Genomic DNA, 16,405 nt, shown 5'->3' with positions numbered 1-16,405 from the left:
TTGCTGCTTGCATTAATCGTCTTTGGGGCTGCATCCTCTTCTTTCCTAGTCGTAGTCGGAGCCGCGGACGTTGGGACTGTATCCAACAGAGACCGTGATCTCTTGACCTGTCTGCCAGGCCTTCGCTGAAGCGTCTGAAGTGTCTCTCGTTGGCATCGCAAGCAGGTATACTGAATACTTTTCTCGGGCACCGACGACATTCTGCCAGTGCTTTTGCGCTGGCCTTTGTTCGAAACTTTGCACGACCATCCTGGAATCATGACATTCCCGCATGCGCCGCAAATACTTCGTCGGAGGGCATCCGTCTCCTTGCTTGAAATACCGACTTCAGCATCTTCGATTAGCTTGTTGCATGCATTACCTAGAAACGCTGCTGTTGTTGGCGAGGGAATTGCGAGGAGATGAGCGGCTTCCTGAAGGAACTTCGCCCTCAGCTCTGTTTGAGTTGCTGAAGCCATGTATTTAGAGGACCTGAATGATCTCTGCGCAGATCTTGAGAATCTTCCTGCAGGTCCAGTATCTACACGTGCTCGCTAGCTTATCATAACTCCGACCCCCGACGCTAGTGCTGCAGGGCCGTGCTCTTACTTTCTTCGACAGCAGCATTCATTGCAATGTTTACTCTGCGCGTATTGCGATTTCTGCGCCATTGTACTGCGCAACAGAGCTCTAGTAGCAAGTCTGCGATCGCGCTACTAACAAGCCTTGCTCTCACTAACTACCAGTTCACCAACCTCCAAGTATGGCCGCCCCAGAACTGGTAGAACAGCAAGGCGTGCGCATAGCAGTCGAAGGTTGCGGCCATGGAGTGCTACACGAGATCTATGCGTCTGTCGCAAAAGCTTGCGAGCTGAAAGGCTGGCCAGATGTGGATCTCCTAATTATTGGCGGCGACTTCCAGGTACGTCAACCCTTCATAATGCTCATCCAGTGACTGACTTTGTAGGCTGTTCGAAACGCGTCCGATCTCAAGGCAGTATCGATGCCCTCCAAGTACTACGCCATGCACGACTTTCACGAGTACTACTCAGGCTTGCGCACAGCCCCGTATCTCACCATATTCATCGGCGGCAACCACGAAGCGAGCAACTACATGTGGGAGCTCTACTACGGTGGGTGGGCCGCACCAAAGATATACTACATGGGCGCAGCCAATGTGATAAGGCTGGGACCACTGCGCATTGCTGGTCTGTCTGGTATCTGGAAAGGCTACAACTACAAGAAGCCACACTATGAGCGCTTGCCCTACAACAGTGACGATGTTCGGAGCATCTATCATGTTCGAGAACTCGACGTGCGGAAACTGCTTCAAATACGGACGCAGGTTGACATTGGACTGAGCCATGACTGGCCGCGCGGTATGGAGTGGAAAGGCAATTACCGGCAGCTCTTTAGCTGGAAGCCGGACTTTGAGCAAGAGGCCAAGGACGGTACTCTTGGTAGTGTTGCTGCAAAGGTAGTCCTTGAGCGCCTGCGACCACCTCATTGGTTCAGCGCCCATATGCATGCTAAGTTTCCCGCCGTTTGGGACCACGCAGAAGTTCCGACTGCTCCGCCACCGCAAAAAGATGCTGATAGTGCTATCCCGCGAGTCGTAAACGACGGCGAGATTGATCTGGATGTATCAAACGAGGAGCCAATACCAGCACCTAAGAATGATGCCGAAATTGATCTTGACATGGATTTGGACGAGGACGAGGTGGTCCCTGTACCAGTCGCAGAGCCTAAGGAGCCTATACAATCTGCTGATACGGAGAGCGAAACTCAAGTTCCAGAAGACATTCGTAGCCTCTTACCGGAATCATTCTCACGTCCGAAGGCTGAGATAGTACAGACCCTCCCATTTCCCGAAGACATAACGAACAAGACGACCAACTTCCTCGCACTTGACAAGTGCTTGCCCAAACGGAGCTTCCTGCAATTGCTGGAAATACAACCACACACACCTGCGCAATTGCAACGGCCTCTGCGATTGCAGTATGACAAGGAGTGGCTTGCCATTACTCGTGTCTTCGCCGATCACCTTACTGTAGGGGACCCATATGCGCAAGTCCCTACAGACAAAGGCGATGCGGTCTACCGACCGCTTGTGGAGAAAGAGATAGCTTGGATCGAAGAGAACCTTGTCACAGCTGACAAGATGATGATACCTGAGGATTTTACAGCAACTGCGCCGACATACGACCCCGCACTAGGCATACATGTCCAGGCTACCCCGCAAGAGTACAGTAACCCGCACACTCAGTCATTTTGCAACTTACTGCAGATCCCAAATGTGTTTCATGCGTCAGACGAAGAGCGGGCACAACTAGCGCAAAGCGGTCCGAGACCGGAGCAACAGCGGTCCAATCGAGGCGGGGGAAGAGGCGGAGGTGGACATAGAGGGGGTGGGCGTGGCCAAGGGCATAGGGGACGTGGGAGGGGCGGAAGGGGTGGTCGTGGTCGGGGAAGATGGTGATGACTTAACCATATGCCTGAGCCGATACGAAAGTTTGAACGATGCAAAGGAAGTCGTCATCCGTCCAGCTTATCCAGAGCCGCACTACTCAAACTTCAAAACAGTCTAGCAGAGTGCGCAAATTTCGTGGACTTGCGATATGCTCCACGATACCAGTGTAGCCTCACGATGGCTCGATGGCCACGACATTGTATACATGACAAGTGCAATTGGTGCCCAAGACTAGCAAATTGCACACGCGGCTAGCGTCGTGTGTCCGCTTATATCTGCAACTTAACCTCGAAAAGTCGGCTCCGCTGCCCACTTGACATGACGGATGGCGCAGAAGTTTGGGGTCTACCGTTGTCACAGACCCACAAGGGTCCGGGCGCCGGACAGTTTGAATGAGGACCCTGCACGATGATGTCGACTAGCTGCCGAGTATGGCATTTCGAATACACCGCAAACCTAGGCGAGGCCTCTCGTTTGAAGCTTGTCCTGTTGTCGCAATCGTTCGCTGGCAAGCGGAGCCGGGCGGCGCTTTAGACAAGGCCGTGGTTTGGAAACTATAGCCAAAGTGGTGGCTGTAATATTGGATGGCTCTCGTCCTACGTCAGAGGCCCGGCCATACTCGCGATGGACGCAGCGGACCCGACGAGAACACCGCATGCGAGCTGCCGTCGTGCGGACACAGTTTCAATATAACTGCTGCGGATAAAGTGCTCAGGCTCGGTCTTGCCTCGCGACTGCCTGGGGATCGTGCTGATCGCAGGCATGTTAGGCGCAAGTTTATTTGACACGGCGAGCCGATATTCGCAAGCTGTGGCGAAAGGGTTGCGCGTGCTGAGCAAGAATACCCAAGGCTCACAAGGTCGCCGCTGTCGCGCTGCGCATGACTGGGCAGAGGCTGGAGGCGGCGGGTCGGATGCGCAATCCTGCCAGCAGTCGTGCGAAGACGTCCGTAATCTGGTTGACGCTTCCAAGCGGCTTGGGAGAGCCCTTACGGATATGTCAGTTCTGCGAGCGCTGCTATTTCCAGTACGCCCACCCATGGGACTGTGCGACCGAACACTTGTCGCACGCGGTTACGCGCCCGTTATGGCCGCACGAAGACCGTGTGGCTGCCAGCAGAACGCTGTCCAGAACGTTTTGGTACGTCATACCCTGCCCTTAGCGCCGCCGTTATATGCATCGAGGCTTCGCGATCGGCGGGACAGACCCTGGATCGCACTGTAGCAAGTCCCTGGCCTCGTGTGCCGTCGACACACGGACCCCGTCCACCTGCTCGTCCACACACGCCCTGAGATATGTTTAAAAACCTTTCGCCGCCCTTGCATGCCTAGGCTTTGTTCATTACTTCGGCATATATCGTCTACCATCGCTTCGAGCTTTCACCCTTTCCACTCTCGCTACTACACTATTTCCGGTATCCGCAACTGCCTGCTCTCTTGGTATACTATATCCGGACATTGCCACATCGAAGTCTGGAACATATACCATAAGCCACGCTCGACACATCACGCGTAGATCATATCAGCCACCCAGCACTATATATCGATACTGGTGCTATAAAGATCTGCATCTCCCCACATCCATTCACACACAACGACCGTTCACCCACTCCAACACTTCACTACCACTATCGACGCAATGGCCTCTCGCTTTGTCGAAAACCTCGAAGAGGTCCCGATCAGTCACCCCCACCTCAACGTCTCACTGGACGACATCCTCGCAGAAGAGAGCCGCAAGAGGTCCTCTTCTCAGTCATCCGCTAGCTCAGACCCTCGCCGGTCAGGCAGCAGCTCTACACCGAGTCCTACATCACCCACTGCCACCGAAAGCAAGCTCAAGCGCGCCTTCACTCTGGGCAGCAAGAAGGGTCGCCGAACCTCATGATGAATGAAGTTCGACGCGCATCCATTTCATGCGTCAACACTCCACATGCCCATTACGAATAGCTATGAACAACGGTTATCAGACCATAACGACACCACCAAGACTTTCTCGACCAAGCGTTGGAAGAGAATAGTCATCGCCTGACGAGCGCCCAGCCGTCAGTCAGCCTCCGCCTAGCCGACACCCGGATGAATATTGAAACGTCATCACAACAACATCCATAGCGTGGTCGCTAGTGCCACGACAAGCACGCGCCCCATAACACACGCGCCCCATCGTCGTCATCCTTACACCGCCACAATGTGCGCTTTAGTGATGGAAAGTTACGATGGAATTAGTGCTTGGAATACCTGGTAGTGGAACGGAATTGTCATTGACGTTGTCTTTGCCAGAAGATTTCTGTTTCCATACAAGCCGCGTATCGCAGCACACATGTACCTAATAATCATACACTTCTTCAACAACCATGTGCTTGATGCGATAGTCTGTCAATCTTGAGACACGTGATGAATGCAGATAACTTGATCATGCTGGTCAGCCATCCAAAAGCAGTCCCGCCCCCCGCCGCTATGTTGGCAGTACCGATGCCCATAGTTGTACTTGCACTCACTGGCACGTGTCCTTCTTGCCTCGCCAGCTTGGATCGCAACTACTCTGCACTAACTGCGCAACTCCCTCTCTCAAAAGTCTAGAAGAAAGATGCAATCTGGTACCTTGACCAATGCCACTTCTTCAAGCCTCGACGTACTGTATCCGCCTCAACCACCTATTACTACCCACCTCCTCCTCCTCCTGACGACCTATCACCAAGCAGACCTCAAGCCGCCATGACCACAACAACAGCCGCCTCCTTAATCGCGTCCCTAGAATCCCACCTCGCACCCACCTTGGTCTTCACATCCCCACCAACATCACCCAGTCAGCCGTCCCTCCATCTAATCCCCCCGGCTACCCTCACCAAGCTACGCAACATAGGTCCCGGCCGCGTGAAAGACATGCGCACTCTCGGCCACTCGAAACAAATCATCAGCCACATCCCCATCGCCGCCGCACCACCAATTTGCAGCAAGATCAACGACACGATGCATTCGGCGGTCATAATGAACGGGGAGAAAGTCGCTGCGCTGAGCATGTTGCCTTCAGAGGGCAAGGAGGCGGCTAAAGAGCTGGCGAGGTGTGTGGGTAAGATGAAGTTTGTGGGTGGTTGCATTGGGATGAGTCAGAATATCAAGTTAGAAGAGGTGGAGTGGGAGGACCTTTGGGATGTGGCAGAGAGGTATCGAGTGCCGATTCTGTTGCGGGAGATGTGGCCGGTGGGATCGGAGGTATGCTGCTTTTTCGTTCTTCAGATATCAAGAGGAAGAGGAAGCATGTAGACTGACATGCGCAGATACCGGATTACCAACACAGTTTCCCTTCTTCGGTATACGCGCCTCTCCTGACACATATCCATTCGTCGCAAACTACGTCTCCTCTCCCGCTGTTACACCTCTACCTCAGCTGCGTCTTCGACCGCCACCCTGCTCTCCGTCTCATACTCGCGCATCCGGGCGCGCTACCCTCGCTCATTCCACGAATCGAGATGCTCCTCACCACTATCCCCTCTGCAGATAAACCAAAGCGAAGTTTCCTAGATGTCTGGCAACACAACATCTACCTCACAACAGTGGACGCACAAGACATGTCGAGTCTGAGAGCGCTACTGGAACGCATACCCGTAGATAGGGTGTTGTATGCGAGTAACTACCCGCTTGAAGAAAGAGGGAAAGAGTTGATGGAGGAACTCAGGGAGAGCGGATTCTTGACGCAGGTAGAGTGGGATAGGGTGGCGTGGGGGAACGCAGAAACGGTGTTTAATTTGAAGGGGGCAAACATGAAGGCAGGGAGGAGGTAGTCTGTATCTGGAGACTGGGACGACCTAAATTGCAAGTAGCGAAGACGTAGAAAACAGTCACCTGGCATGCGCAAAGGTCATTGATAGCTCATTCCTGTGCATTCATGATATGTGTATATGAACGCCCTGCCAAGTCATGACTCTCAGCCTGTGGTATCTTTCATGTCAAATCGTCGTCGTTGCCGCATTGCCGTGCCTCTTCGCTTGCTCGCTCGCTCGTGGGTATGTCGGGCGCTTATTTCTTGCCGGACTTCTTGATGCCCTGGGAGCCGGTGTTGAGCGGTCCCTTGCCCTTGCCGACCGTCTTGGCTAGGTCCTCACGCTGCTTCTTCTCTGTATATTGTCAGCACGTCTGTCCTTGTTCTTCGGAGCCTTGTGGTGGCGCTTCGGGGCCGATCGTAGTATAGGCGTCGGAGAATGGGATCTAGGGCGTTACGCACCAGCAGCGAGCTTTTGCTTGTAGGCGAGGTCATCCTCGTCGAGCTCGACGGCCTTCTTCTTCTTCTGCTTGTTGTGGATGGGGTTTGTACCGGCTGTGGTATTCTGTCAGCCTTGACCCCGCTTCAGTTTGCGCAAAAGTTAGGGCGCTCACCTCCTTGTCCTGAAGGCATCTTGAAAAAATCGGTTGGCCTGGTAATCCGGTCTTCGGTGTGTAGGTGGGAGGGTGGAGAGATTTGGTCGGGCGTCGAAAACGTTAGGCGGTCGCGGGCGGTGGGAAAGGGTCTCGACGCCCGAAAAAGTGGGATGCGCACAGCCACAGAGCTGTGGCGGATGGGCACACGTGATCAATCACGTGTTGGTCCCAGAGCTGGGGAAGCTGGAGCTCAACTCAGCGCTGATGAGGCTCATCTAGCGACCCGGGATACCGCGGCATGTCGTATGCACCTGTAACAGTTCATCACCGAAAACACATGCGCGTCGCGTGGTGTTGCCCGAGAACATCTTAGGGGCATATTGGCTTAGGCTCGTTCGTTTGTTGGCTCCCCGCGTGCCCATCTCTGGAGGATGCGATATGATGGTCACCGCCCGCAACCAATGTGCCGACCCACCCGAACTCCACAGCTGGCTATCAAGCGATGTTCTCTAGCATGATTCATGTGATACCTACTCTCCGTTCACAACATGAAGTCGTCTACAATGATCCGACACTCTCTCTCTACGACTCGACTGTGGCACCGGCGCCACACATTTACTTCTCGAGAACCACTCTCGCAGTTTTAAGCATCAATAAATCGCAAAATAAGAGAGCCCAGGCGGCAGCCAAAAGCTTTGCTTCGCTGCGTCTCCCTTGTCTCTGACTTGGCATGCTTGCGTCCACGAGGAAATTCTACCCATTATCGACATTGTCGCCGGCAAACCTAGCTACTCACGGGCTAGATGGCGCACTAAACACCATCTCGGCATGAGTCGGTCTCGCTTCTCCTCAAAACAACGGCGCCTCAACACTTGGCTCTATTACGCCCATTCGTGGAAAAACTCCACGACGCCTCTCCGTCCATCAGATGGACAAAATCTCTCCATTGACACTCCCGTCCCAAGCCCCAGATTCCCCAGATTCAGGGACTACGGAGAACGGAGTGCTAGGCGTGGATGCATTTGGCACTAGAGCAAGCTTTGGAGGCGGTCTGGGCATGTTGATTCGTGGTGATATTCTGGATAGAGGCGTCTGGTAGCGGCGTAGGCATCGGATCCTGGGTGCTGGAACTGGCGCTTCCCCGAGCCCATGGGGTTGACATGGGGCAAGATAGTAATCCACAGGGTGGCTTCTCATGTGGCATGTATATATGCCCATCGCAGTCTCCGCTGATTGCTCTCCACTCCAGAGCTCTACGAATCTCTCGCTGTATCCGTTGCGGAATTCGAGCTGGACGCCTTTGTCAATCGCTACCAAGTCGAGCGCTATTGTTACTTTCGTTTTGGGAGAAATCCTGAGTGACTACCGTCAAGATGGTCGACAAGACTAGGGTGTACAACTGGTACATCTCGCTCGTTGCAGCATCATGCATGGTGCTCTACGGTTACGATGCGTCCGTCTTCAACGCGTTGCAAAACTCGAAGCATTGGATTGCCTACTACAACAACCCCGGACCTAACATAATCGGCGCCATCAACACATCATACACAGTCGGTGCTGTCGTAGCTGGTTTCTTCATGGTACGTCACGTCTGTATATCATCAGTACGCAAGACGTGTACTAACTTTGCTGTGTATAGGCTGGACCCCTCGCTGATTTTGCTGGCCGTCGAGTTGGTATGGCTGCTGGATCTGTATGCGTCATCATCGCGACCATCATGCAAACATTCGCCCCCCGCGGACAAATCGGTGTCTTCATTGCTGGTCGTGTCCTCATCGGTATCGGACAAGGTCTCGCATTGACAGCTGGATCTATCTACATTGGAGAGCTTTCGCCCCCTGAGATCCGTGGAAAGATCATGTCATTCTGGCAGATGTTCTATTCCGTTGGCTCCTTCATCGCATACTGGATCTCCTTCGGCACATCCAAGAACCCCGAGAAACTTGGCGAGTGGGACTGGAAGATGGTTGTTATCTTCCAGATGATGGTACCCATTCTCATCCTCTCCCAGGTCTTCTTTATCCCTGAGTCGCCCCGTTGGTACGTTCAGAAGAACCGCAACTACGAAAAGGCTCGCCGCTCGCTCCGCCGCGTCCGTGCCACCGAGCAGGATGTCGAGGATGAGATCACCACTATCCGCGAGGCTATCGAATTCGAAGCCGAAGCAATCTCCTCCGGCTTCTCTGCTCTGTGGAAGGACAAGTCTGTCAGGAAGCGCATGTACATTGCGATGATTGTCAACGGTGGTCAGCAGATCACTGGACAGGGCACACTCAACTCTTACAGCTCCATCATCTACAAGAAGGTCTTCACGAGCGCCGACACCATCTCCCTGATCAACGCCTTGAACGCTACTTTCAGCATCATCTTCACGCTCAACGCTACCTGGACTGTCGACCGCTTTGGACGCAAATTCCTGTTCATCGTCGGTGGTATCGGTATGGGTATTTGCATGCTTATCGCTGCTACTGTGGAGACACAGACACCTACCCTGCCCAGCGGAGCAAAGTCGGAACCAGTTGGTATCGCGATCGTGTTCCTCATGTTCCTGTTCGCTCTCTTCTGTAAGTCATCTCCTCTCAGTACCATCTCAACACGAACACACACTAACAACCACCACAGACAAACCCTCCTGGGGCGCAACAGTATGGATCTTCACCGCCGAGATTTTCTCCATGAACATCCGTGCGCAAGCCGTGGGCATGTGCTCGCAAACCCAAAACGTCGTAAACTCCATCGTCCAGCAGTTCTTCCCCGTCTTCCTCAAGAACGAGGGCTTCTACGCTTTCTACATGTTCGCCGCCATCAACATGTTGCTAGCCGCATTTGTCTGGTTCTTCGTTCCCGAGACTAAGAAGGTTAGTCTCGAGGAGATGGACGCCATCTTCGGTGGTCAGAACCATGTTGTTGAAGGCGCGGCCATTGAGGAGAAGGACCCGGCAAGGCACCACAGTGTTGTTGTGGACAATGACGCCAAGGGTGCTACCGAGAGGGTCGAGAGGGCTTGAATTGACGATTGATGACTGTTGTTTATTATGCGGTTGGTCCTTATGCTGGGGGAGTCATATAGTACATGGTACTGCGATAGCGTACCAAGGTTTAATGCTAAATCTTCCAGCCCACCAACACCAGGGTTGCCTTATGAATTAAACGTCACATGTTTCTCTAGGAGATTTCTCTGCTACCATGGTCCGACTTGACATAGCCTTTTGCGCAGTATTCAATATGGCTCCCCAGAAAGTCTCTCTTCTCTTCCCCAACGTCACGACATTAAGCTTTCAACCCTTCATATAAACCAAAATGTCAAGCCCACGAGGAGCCGCCGACGCAGCTAGACCTTCCCTTCAAAGAGCCAACACATCCATCCTCTCTCAAAGTCTAGCATCTATACCATCTTCCCCAGCCCCCCTCGCTGCGCCACCAAACCCCTCCACAAGCAATCCACCACCACGTACAACATCTCCAAACCCAACCACCTCAGATCAATCCACAGCCCAGCCTCAAACTGAGCAAACTACCTCTGCCCCCGCCCCTGCACCACCAACTCAGGCCCCAAACCCAACCATCACAACCACCGCAACCACCACAACCCCCGCACGCCCACCGGTCCCAATCTCCCAACTCCCCCACCGCCAACACCCCACATCCTGGCAACCAGTCGCCGCACGCATCCACCACCGCGACGACGACGTGCGCAGTTACTGTGCACCCGGAAGTAACGGGTGGGTAGAATGGCAAGAGCGACGGGTAGCAGACAGTCAGGCCGAGGTTGGCAGGATAGATTATAGCTGGGATGGAGGTGAGATTATTGATTATGCGGAGAGGACGAGGTTGAGGAAGTTGAGGAGGGTGAGGACGGCGGAGTGGATTGGTGGGTTGGGGGAGGGGCATGCGGAGGGGGAGAGGAAGGAGGGAGGGAGAGGGGGAGCTGGGGAGAAGGAGGAGAGTGGTGGGGAAGAGGGTGGTGAGGAAGAGAAGGTGGATGTGGGCGATAGGGAAGAGAAAGAGGAGAGCGGTGAGGAGGAGAAGGTGGATGTGGAGGATGGGGAAGAGATGGAGATACACGAGGAAGCGGAGATGCGAAATGGCACCAACGGAACGGAGACAGACTCTGAGACAGATTCTGCCGAAACAGTAAAGGAGAAGGTCTGGAAGGGGAAGGAGAGGGCGGTAGAGCAGGACTCGGAAGGTTCATGTTCTAGTTGCCTGGGGGCGCAGGGGAAGATAGAGGAGCAAGAAGGCGATGTCCCAAAAGAGTGCACGAGAGGGCAGAATGACGAAGACGATGATGAAATGTCACAGACAGGCTCGGACAAATATCCTGAATGGGTAAACAGTTGGAAAAAGGTCGTGATGGCGTCTAGAGCACAGGTTGGCAGTCCTGCATATAGGGCAGCCGAGCAACGGCTCTCTGGTACTAGGCTCTCGTATCGTCGTAAGGACCAGACTCAAGATTTGCGGCCTACATCACATTGAATGAGCAAAAGAATGCGGATACGGATGTATGTAGCCAGCAGAACAATGTATGACTATTAGCTAATGCCTGATTCATGCTACCAACGATGAAAGGATGTCTGAGCAATCGCCAATACCAAGTCAATGGTGTGCGGTAAAATGGGTAGCGAGGTAATGGACTAGTGGATCATGCTGGGTTTGCTGGGTTGTCGCGGGCGTCGTGAACAGAGAGCTTGTCTGGGTTGGTGTTGACCTATACATTAACATGATTAGCAGGACGAAATAAAGACCAAAGATCGGGTTGCTGCGTACAAATTCGCGTTCTCCACCTTCGGTTACGATCAACCGACCTTCATATCCTTCCAAACTCCCGTTGGTGCTGGTTCCATATCCGCCGTGATTCTCATCGACTTGGTCCAACACGAATGTTGTGATCATAGACGCATTGAAAACAACCTCGTTCACGACTTCGATCCATAGACCTGCGTGCAGAGTGCTTCTGGCGAAGGTGAGAGTTCTGAGGGTGTCCTTGTGTCGGTCGATCAGTTCACACAGATCGCGCTCTCTGGCGTATATGCCTTCGAGCTTCAATGAGCGGAGCTTCGGCCATGTTGCTCCAAGACCGATAAAGTCGGCGATGGATTTTCCTTCTGGGTGCTCGTTAAGATACCTCCAGTTCAGTATGCCAAAGGAGAGGTGCCGCAGCTCCTGGGCAGCCTCAAGGACTTTGGTCAGGTTCTCGAGCTGTCGTTCAGGGGAGTCAATCTCAGCCGTAGGAGGCGTTGTCTGACTCGGTATGTTGAGGACAGATAAGCTTATGTCTAGCTTAACCAAATTTCGGAAGAGATGTCTCCCGGCGCTCAGATCGTTGGTATCTGGGAAAGTGAACATATTCAAAGAGAACTCAGTGCGACGATGGTCTTCGCGAGGTGCTTCGATTGTGAGCTGTCGGATTCCAGTGTAATTCGACAAAAAAACGGCACCAATAAGTTGGCGGAACGGATGATCCGAGTCAGTGGTGCGGTTGTCGGTGAGCGCGCCCGGAAGAGCTCCTCTTGGAAGTAGATCGCGCAGTGCCTTGACCTCCATAGGGATGGTGTGTTGATATGGCGAGTAAACGATGGACGAGATATTCTGCATATTCTCAAGGCCTCGTGCGCATGATTGTAACAAGACGCCATCCTCCTTCATACTCTCTTGCTCCTTGTGTAGCTCTTGGTATCTCTTCCACCTGGTTCTCATTGCGTAGAAGGATCCTGATTGGAATTTGCCGCTAACTTCTTCGGCTCGAGAATAGTTGCGATGGTCTTTCGCGAGATGCCCATCGTACAGTGTTCCATCGAAGATGATCTCTCTTACATAGCCTGAGTATATCGAGTGTAGTGATACCTGTTCGTGTCATTAGTAAATATGCCGACGCTCTACCTACTTGATACCAGACCGTGGTATTGAGGTATTCATGGGGCTTAACATTGACTTCCTCATTACGAGAGATAGTGCAGGTACGTCCAGGGCTCGGTATGAACTTACGTTTTGGAAGGCGCCCAGCGCTTGGTATCTTGCACAAGCAACGATACTGCGGAAGAGCGCAGGCGTAGCATTGTTTCGGAACGTTCTACTCACAGCTCTCGCGGATTTGACGTCGGGAGCGTGGAGGTAGTCGAAGATCTGGATCTGGAGTTCGGCTGGCAACTGCGTGAAATTGCCCATCTTGGGCGATAGTGACTGGTAGTATTTGGCTGCTAAAAGAGTCTCGATGTGTATGGCTGAACTTGACGTGCTCACAATGAGAAGCAGGTCTATCGATGTGTCTAAAGGAATGGTGGTTGGGCTGAAGGAGTAAGGCTGAATGTGTTTGCTACCGAGTGAAGTAGGTGCATGTGGGCAGGCTAGGCTGCAGCTGCAGGGCGAGGACCAGAGTGGGGTCACCAATGAGAGGGCGCATGACGGCATGCTGCACATGGAATTTGTTCGCGATAGCCATTGCAAACGATGCTGTATTGATCACAGCGGACTTTTAAAAGTGAACGTCAGGGATTGATTGTTGCCCATCAATTGGGCAAAGTCACATGTCGCATTTTCGAAAGTGTCGTAGAACATTGTTCATTGTTTCCTCAACTTGCTGAGTGCAGCCATGACGCCCTCGCTCATGTTTTCCTCTTCTGCCTGCTTCCGCTTCACTGGTTTTGGAGCAGTGGGTTGAGTCTCATTGCCTCGTGGGACTGCACCCAACTCTGCCTCACGCATTGCTTCTTCATCGTCCTGGTTGAGATGTTCAGCGATGCGATGATCGGGTCGTTTGTCTGCATCCGACCCTGAAGTTGCAAAAGGAGCGGATCTCTCCAGCTCCAGTGCAAGAGGCCCGGCATCGTCCACCCTGCGATGTGCTGTATCATCAGCATCCGCTGTCGGCGGCATCTGGCTTTCGCCTTCTGCCATGGAGATGTCGCGTGACATGGTCGCTGCACCGCTGTCTTGACCGACGGTTCGTCGCGCTGCCTTCTTGACCCGAAAGGGCTCCCTGACGGCGTTGCACCATCGTTGAACCTTCTTGTCACCCCACCCTGCTATTAGGCCAATTTCCTCAGGCCCAGCGTTGATTGCAGTGCGGATGCTTCCAAAATTAGAGACTAAGCCTACTGCATCTGTCTTGTTGATGCTGCGTGGTACGGTGATGAATTCGACCATCTTCTCTGAATAAGTGCCTGCTTGCTGAGCGCGAATGCTGGTCGGTGCAGCGTTCTCGAATGTCTTGAAAAGTTCCAGATAGCGACCGGCTTCCGGTGCGCTCCAACACAGCATGACTGTGACGTTGTTGACTAGTGACGTCTTGGATAGCTCCCTCAATGGATCTTCGTGGTTTTCAATGTCGACCATGGTAAGGAGGATGCGCAGGCTGTACTGGCCCTTCAAGTCTCGGATGCGGTTGTAGATATACTCCGGATGCAGACGGTGGTACTTGAGTGACAGGAAGAGCGCACATGTTGTGGCACCGACGACATAGTCGGCGGGAATGTCAGAGTACTCCCATGCGACGGAGCGCACGCTGTTGAGGATGGGGTTGCCTTTCTGTCGCGGCGAGACCAGGATGGCGCTGGGGCCGGATCGCGATGGCAGAGCTTGGGGTTTCGGCTGCTGGATCTTGGGCGCATTGCTCGGCGCGGGTGGATTCGATGCCTCGGGGCGCGCAGTCGGCGCTGCACCAGGTGAGGCGGCCGCAGCAGAGGCACCGGCGCGCGGCCTGTTGTCATCCATACCGGCCAAAGAATGGCGGTGCAGGCATTGAAGAGCGGGCGAGCCTTTGTTGTCTTGTTGTCTTGTTGTTGCAGCGTCGATGAATGGTTGACACGCCCTAACACGAAAGGCGGTTTTAGATGGCGGACCATGGGCCCCGGCACGTCACGTGAGCAGTCGAGACAGCGCTGAGCCCAAACCGCCGGTCAACCCCATCATCTCCTTCACATCTTCGCACCCTCAGCCGCCCACAACCCTCCTGCGCATCCCGCCACGCCCACGCCCCGCCCCATCGCCCGCAGCCCATCGTCGCCAGCGCCGCCGTCCGCTCTCTTCGCATGCGCACCATCGAGTAGCGCGCCCACCTTGCTGCCGCGGTCGACCCGCGCGGAGGACGCCAAGCGCTTCAGTACGAGCCCTCCTCTCACCCACCGCTGCACGCTCCACGCACGCCGACGAGCTCTCCCCTCTCGCTCCACCCCCGAAGACGGCCTCTATGTCGGATCACAGCGCGAAACGGCAACGTTTGGACTCGATAGGAAGATTCTCACCCGCCAGCCCGCCCTTTGACGTCGCTGCCAAGGCGAGCGGCCAGACGACAAAGACGCTCATTCACCCTCGAACGCCCACCTCGCCACCCTACTCGATGAATTCGCAATCCAATGGAGGCTTCCCCACGACAAACTCCGCCGTGTCGGACCGCTCACCGCAATCCTCCCTGCCCATGTCCACCTCGCTCTCCCAGTCGGCAACATCGGCATCCAACCAGCACCCCTTCCCGACCCCCGCGAGCACTGCCGGCTTCATGTCGAGCGCCAATATCGACAGCGATGGCGATGCGACGATGGAAGAGAGCGCAGACGATGACATAACGCGGTTGCGTCACCACAGGCTGTCCAACCACAACCGGCAAGCCGAATCGCCATACACCGAAGACGGCCGACTCAAAGCTGCCCAAGGCATTTGCGGCAGCCAATTGTTCAAACTCAGCAGCGAGAAGATAGAGATAGCACGGCCGCAACCCTCGCAAAATTTCATCTCACTCTACAGGCTCAACCCGCTCGCCAGCACTGTAGCCCGCAATGACCCGGTAACAGGCGAGAAGATTAACAAGCTTCGCAAGTCCTACGAGGGTCATATCAAGCAGATGCAGATCGCCGGCAAGCCAAAAGCGATTAAGATGGACGGCGTTTTCCGGGATCTGCTGCTAATGCCCGAAGAGATTTGGCAGTCGCAACATGTGCAGAACAGAGAGCCCGAGAAGCAGGGGCTGACAGCAGACGGCACAGCATTGAGTTCAAACCTCAGCAGACTTCTCGACGACGCCTTCGCAGGCACAGCTCCTGGACCTCTCCCCAACGCAGAAGCTGCCAAATACAAGGCCTATCTCGGCACAGACGATGCCATAAAACCCAAACCACAAGAAATACCACCACAGCGGGCCACATCCTTCACATCCTCCGCACCAACACCGACCAACCATATGAACCGGGGTGCAGTAAGGCCAGAGCGATCTAGCTCGAAGCGCGGCTACACCGATGCCGCATTCCAAGGCTACGGCGAGGGCTTTGGAGACGACTATGCAGACTCCACCGGAGGCGAAGACACACCCGGCGGGAACATGGCGAACAAGCGACGAAAGCTCCAATTTGAACGAACATCACACTCGGTCGAAGTAGGCGGCGCACGACGATAGCGACGTCAGATTTTCCTTTCGCACATATCAACTTAGCAGCATCGGGGTTACGGATCTCTCTCCACAATCGGCGTTTAACGGAAAAATCGGTTCACGAAAGCAACGGCGACATTGAGCTCGACTGAACATGCTTCTCCACACCAACCCTCACTCACACACACACCAAACTATTCTTTATTGGCATAATGCGCGGCAGGAGTGAAGCGAGCGAGCGATCGA

At 54.1% G+C, this 16,405-nt stretch overlaps 9 protein-coding genes across 9 annotated transcripts; 6 read left to right on the top strand and 3 right to left on the bottom strand.

Moving 5' to 3' along the window:
* Nucleotides 1–742: 742 nt before the first annotated feature.
* J4E79_004982 (uncharacterized protein) lies at nt 743–2,458 on the top strand (the record flags this gene model as incomplete). Its single annotated transcript, XM_049353862.1, has 2 exons — nt 743–901; nt 947–2,458. 2 exons carry the CDS (start codon nt 743–745, stop codon nt 2,456–2,458), a joined length of 1,671 nt encoding a protein of 556 aa, XP_049211482.1.
* Nucleotides 2,459–4,087: 1,629 nt separating this feature from the next.
* Nucleotides 4,088–4,333, top strand: J4E79_004981 (uncharacterized protein; the record flags this gene model as incomplete). Its single annotated transcript, XM_049353861.1, has 1 exon — nt 4,088–4,333. The coding sequence occupies one exon, from the start codon at nt 4,088–4,090 to the stop codon at nt 4,331–4,333; it is 246 nt and encodes an 81-aa protein (XP_049211481.1).
* An 827-nt stretch (nt 4,334–5,160) lies between these two features.
* J4E79_004980 (uncharacterized protein) lies at nt 5,161–6,227 on the top strand (the record flags this gene model as incomplete). The annotated part of the gene is made up of 2 exons (XM_049353860.1): nt 5,161–5,658; nt 5,724–6,227. The coding sequence occupies 2 exons, from the start codon at nt 5,161–5,163 to the stop codon at nt 6,225–6,227; spliced, it is 1,002 nt and encodes a 333-aa protein (XP_049211480.1).
* A 235-nt stretch (nt 6,228–6,462) lies between these two features.
* J4E79_004979 (uncharacterized protein) lies at nt 6,463–6,838 on the bottom strand (the record flags this gene model as incomplete). Its single annotated transcript, XM_049353859.1, has 3 exons — nt 6,463–6,560; nt 6,668–6,760; nt 6,820–6,838. 3 exons carry the CDS (start codon nt 6,836–6,838, stop codon nt 6,463–6,465), a joined length of 210 nt encoding a protein of 69 aa, XP_049211479.1.
* A 1,336-nt stretch (nt 6,839–8,174) lies between these two features.
* J4E79_004978 (uncharacterized protein) lies at nt 8,175–9,809 on the top strand (the record flags this gene model as incomplete). The annotated part of the gene is made up of 3 exons (XM_049353858.1): nt 8,175–8,381; nt 8,441–9,365; nt 9,424–9,809. 3 exons carry the CDS (start codon nt 8,175–8,177, stop codon nt 9,807–9,809), a joined length of 1,518 nt encoding a protein of 505 aa, XP_049211478.1.
* A 292-nt stretch (nt 9,810–10,101) lies between these two features.
* J4E79_004977 (uncharacterized protein) lies at nt 10,102–11,277 on the top strand (the record flags this gene model as incomplete). Its single annotated transcript, XM_049353857.1, has 1 exon — nt 10,102–11,277. The coding sequence occupies one exon, from the start codon at nt 10,102–10,104 to the stop codon at nt 11,275–11,277; it is 1,176 nt and encodes a 391-aa protein (XP_049211477.1).
* Nucleotides 11,278–11,443: 166 nt separating this feature from the next.
* J4E79_004976 (uncharacterized protein) lies at nt 11,444–12,966 on the bottom strand (the record flags this gene model as incomplete). Its single annotated transcript, XM_049353856.1, has 3 exons — nt 11,444–11,509; nt 11,569–12,645; nt 12,787–12,966. 3 exons carry the CDS (start codon nt 12,964–12,966, stop codon nt 11,444–11,446), a joined length of 1,323 nt encoding a protein of 440 aa, XP_049211476.1.
* A 393-nt stretch (nt 12,967–13,359) lies between these two features.
* On the bottom strand, nt 13,360–14,511 carry J4E79_004975 (uncharacterized protein; the record flags this gene model as incomplete). The annotated part of the gene is made up of 1 exon (XM_049353855.1): nt 13,360–14,511. The coding sequence occupies one exon, from the start codon at nt 14,509–14,511 to the stop codon at nt 13,360–13,362; it is 1,152 nt and encodes a 383-aa protein (XP_049211475.1).
* A 475-nt stretch (nt 14,512–14,986) lies between these two features.
* J4E79_004974 (uncharacterized protein) lies at nt 14,987–16,186 on the top strand (the record flags this gene model as incomplete). Its single annotated transcript, XM_049353854.1, has 1 exon — nt 14,987–16,186. One exon carries the CDS (start codon nt 14,987–14,989, stop codon nt 16,184–16,186), a length of 1,200 nt encoding a protein of 399 aa, XP_049211474.1.
* Between the last annotated feature and the right edge of the window lie 219 nt (nt 16,187–16,405).

The sequence above is a fragment of the Alternaria viburni genome (assembly GCF_023758015.1).
Source record: "Alternaria viburni strain BMP 2772 chromosome Unknown scaffold_9, whole genome shotgun sequence".
NCBI classification, from domain to species: Eukaryota; Fungi; Ascomycota; class Dothideomycetes; order Pleosporales; family Pleosporaceae; genus Alternaria; species Alternaria viburni.
This window is presented reverse-complemented; position numbering and strand designations above follow the sequence as displayed.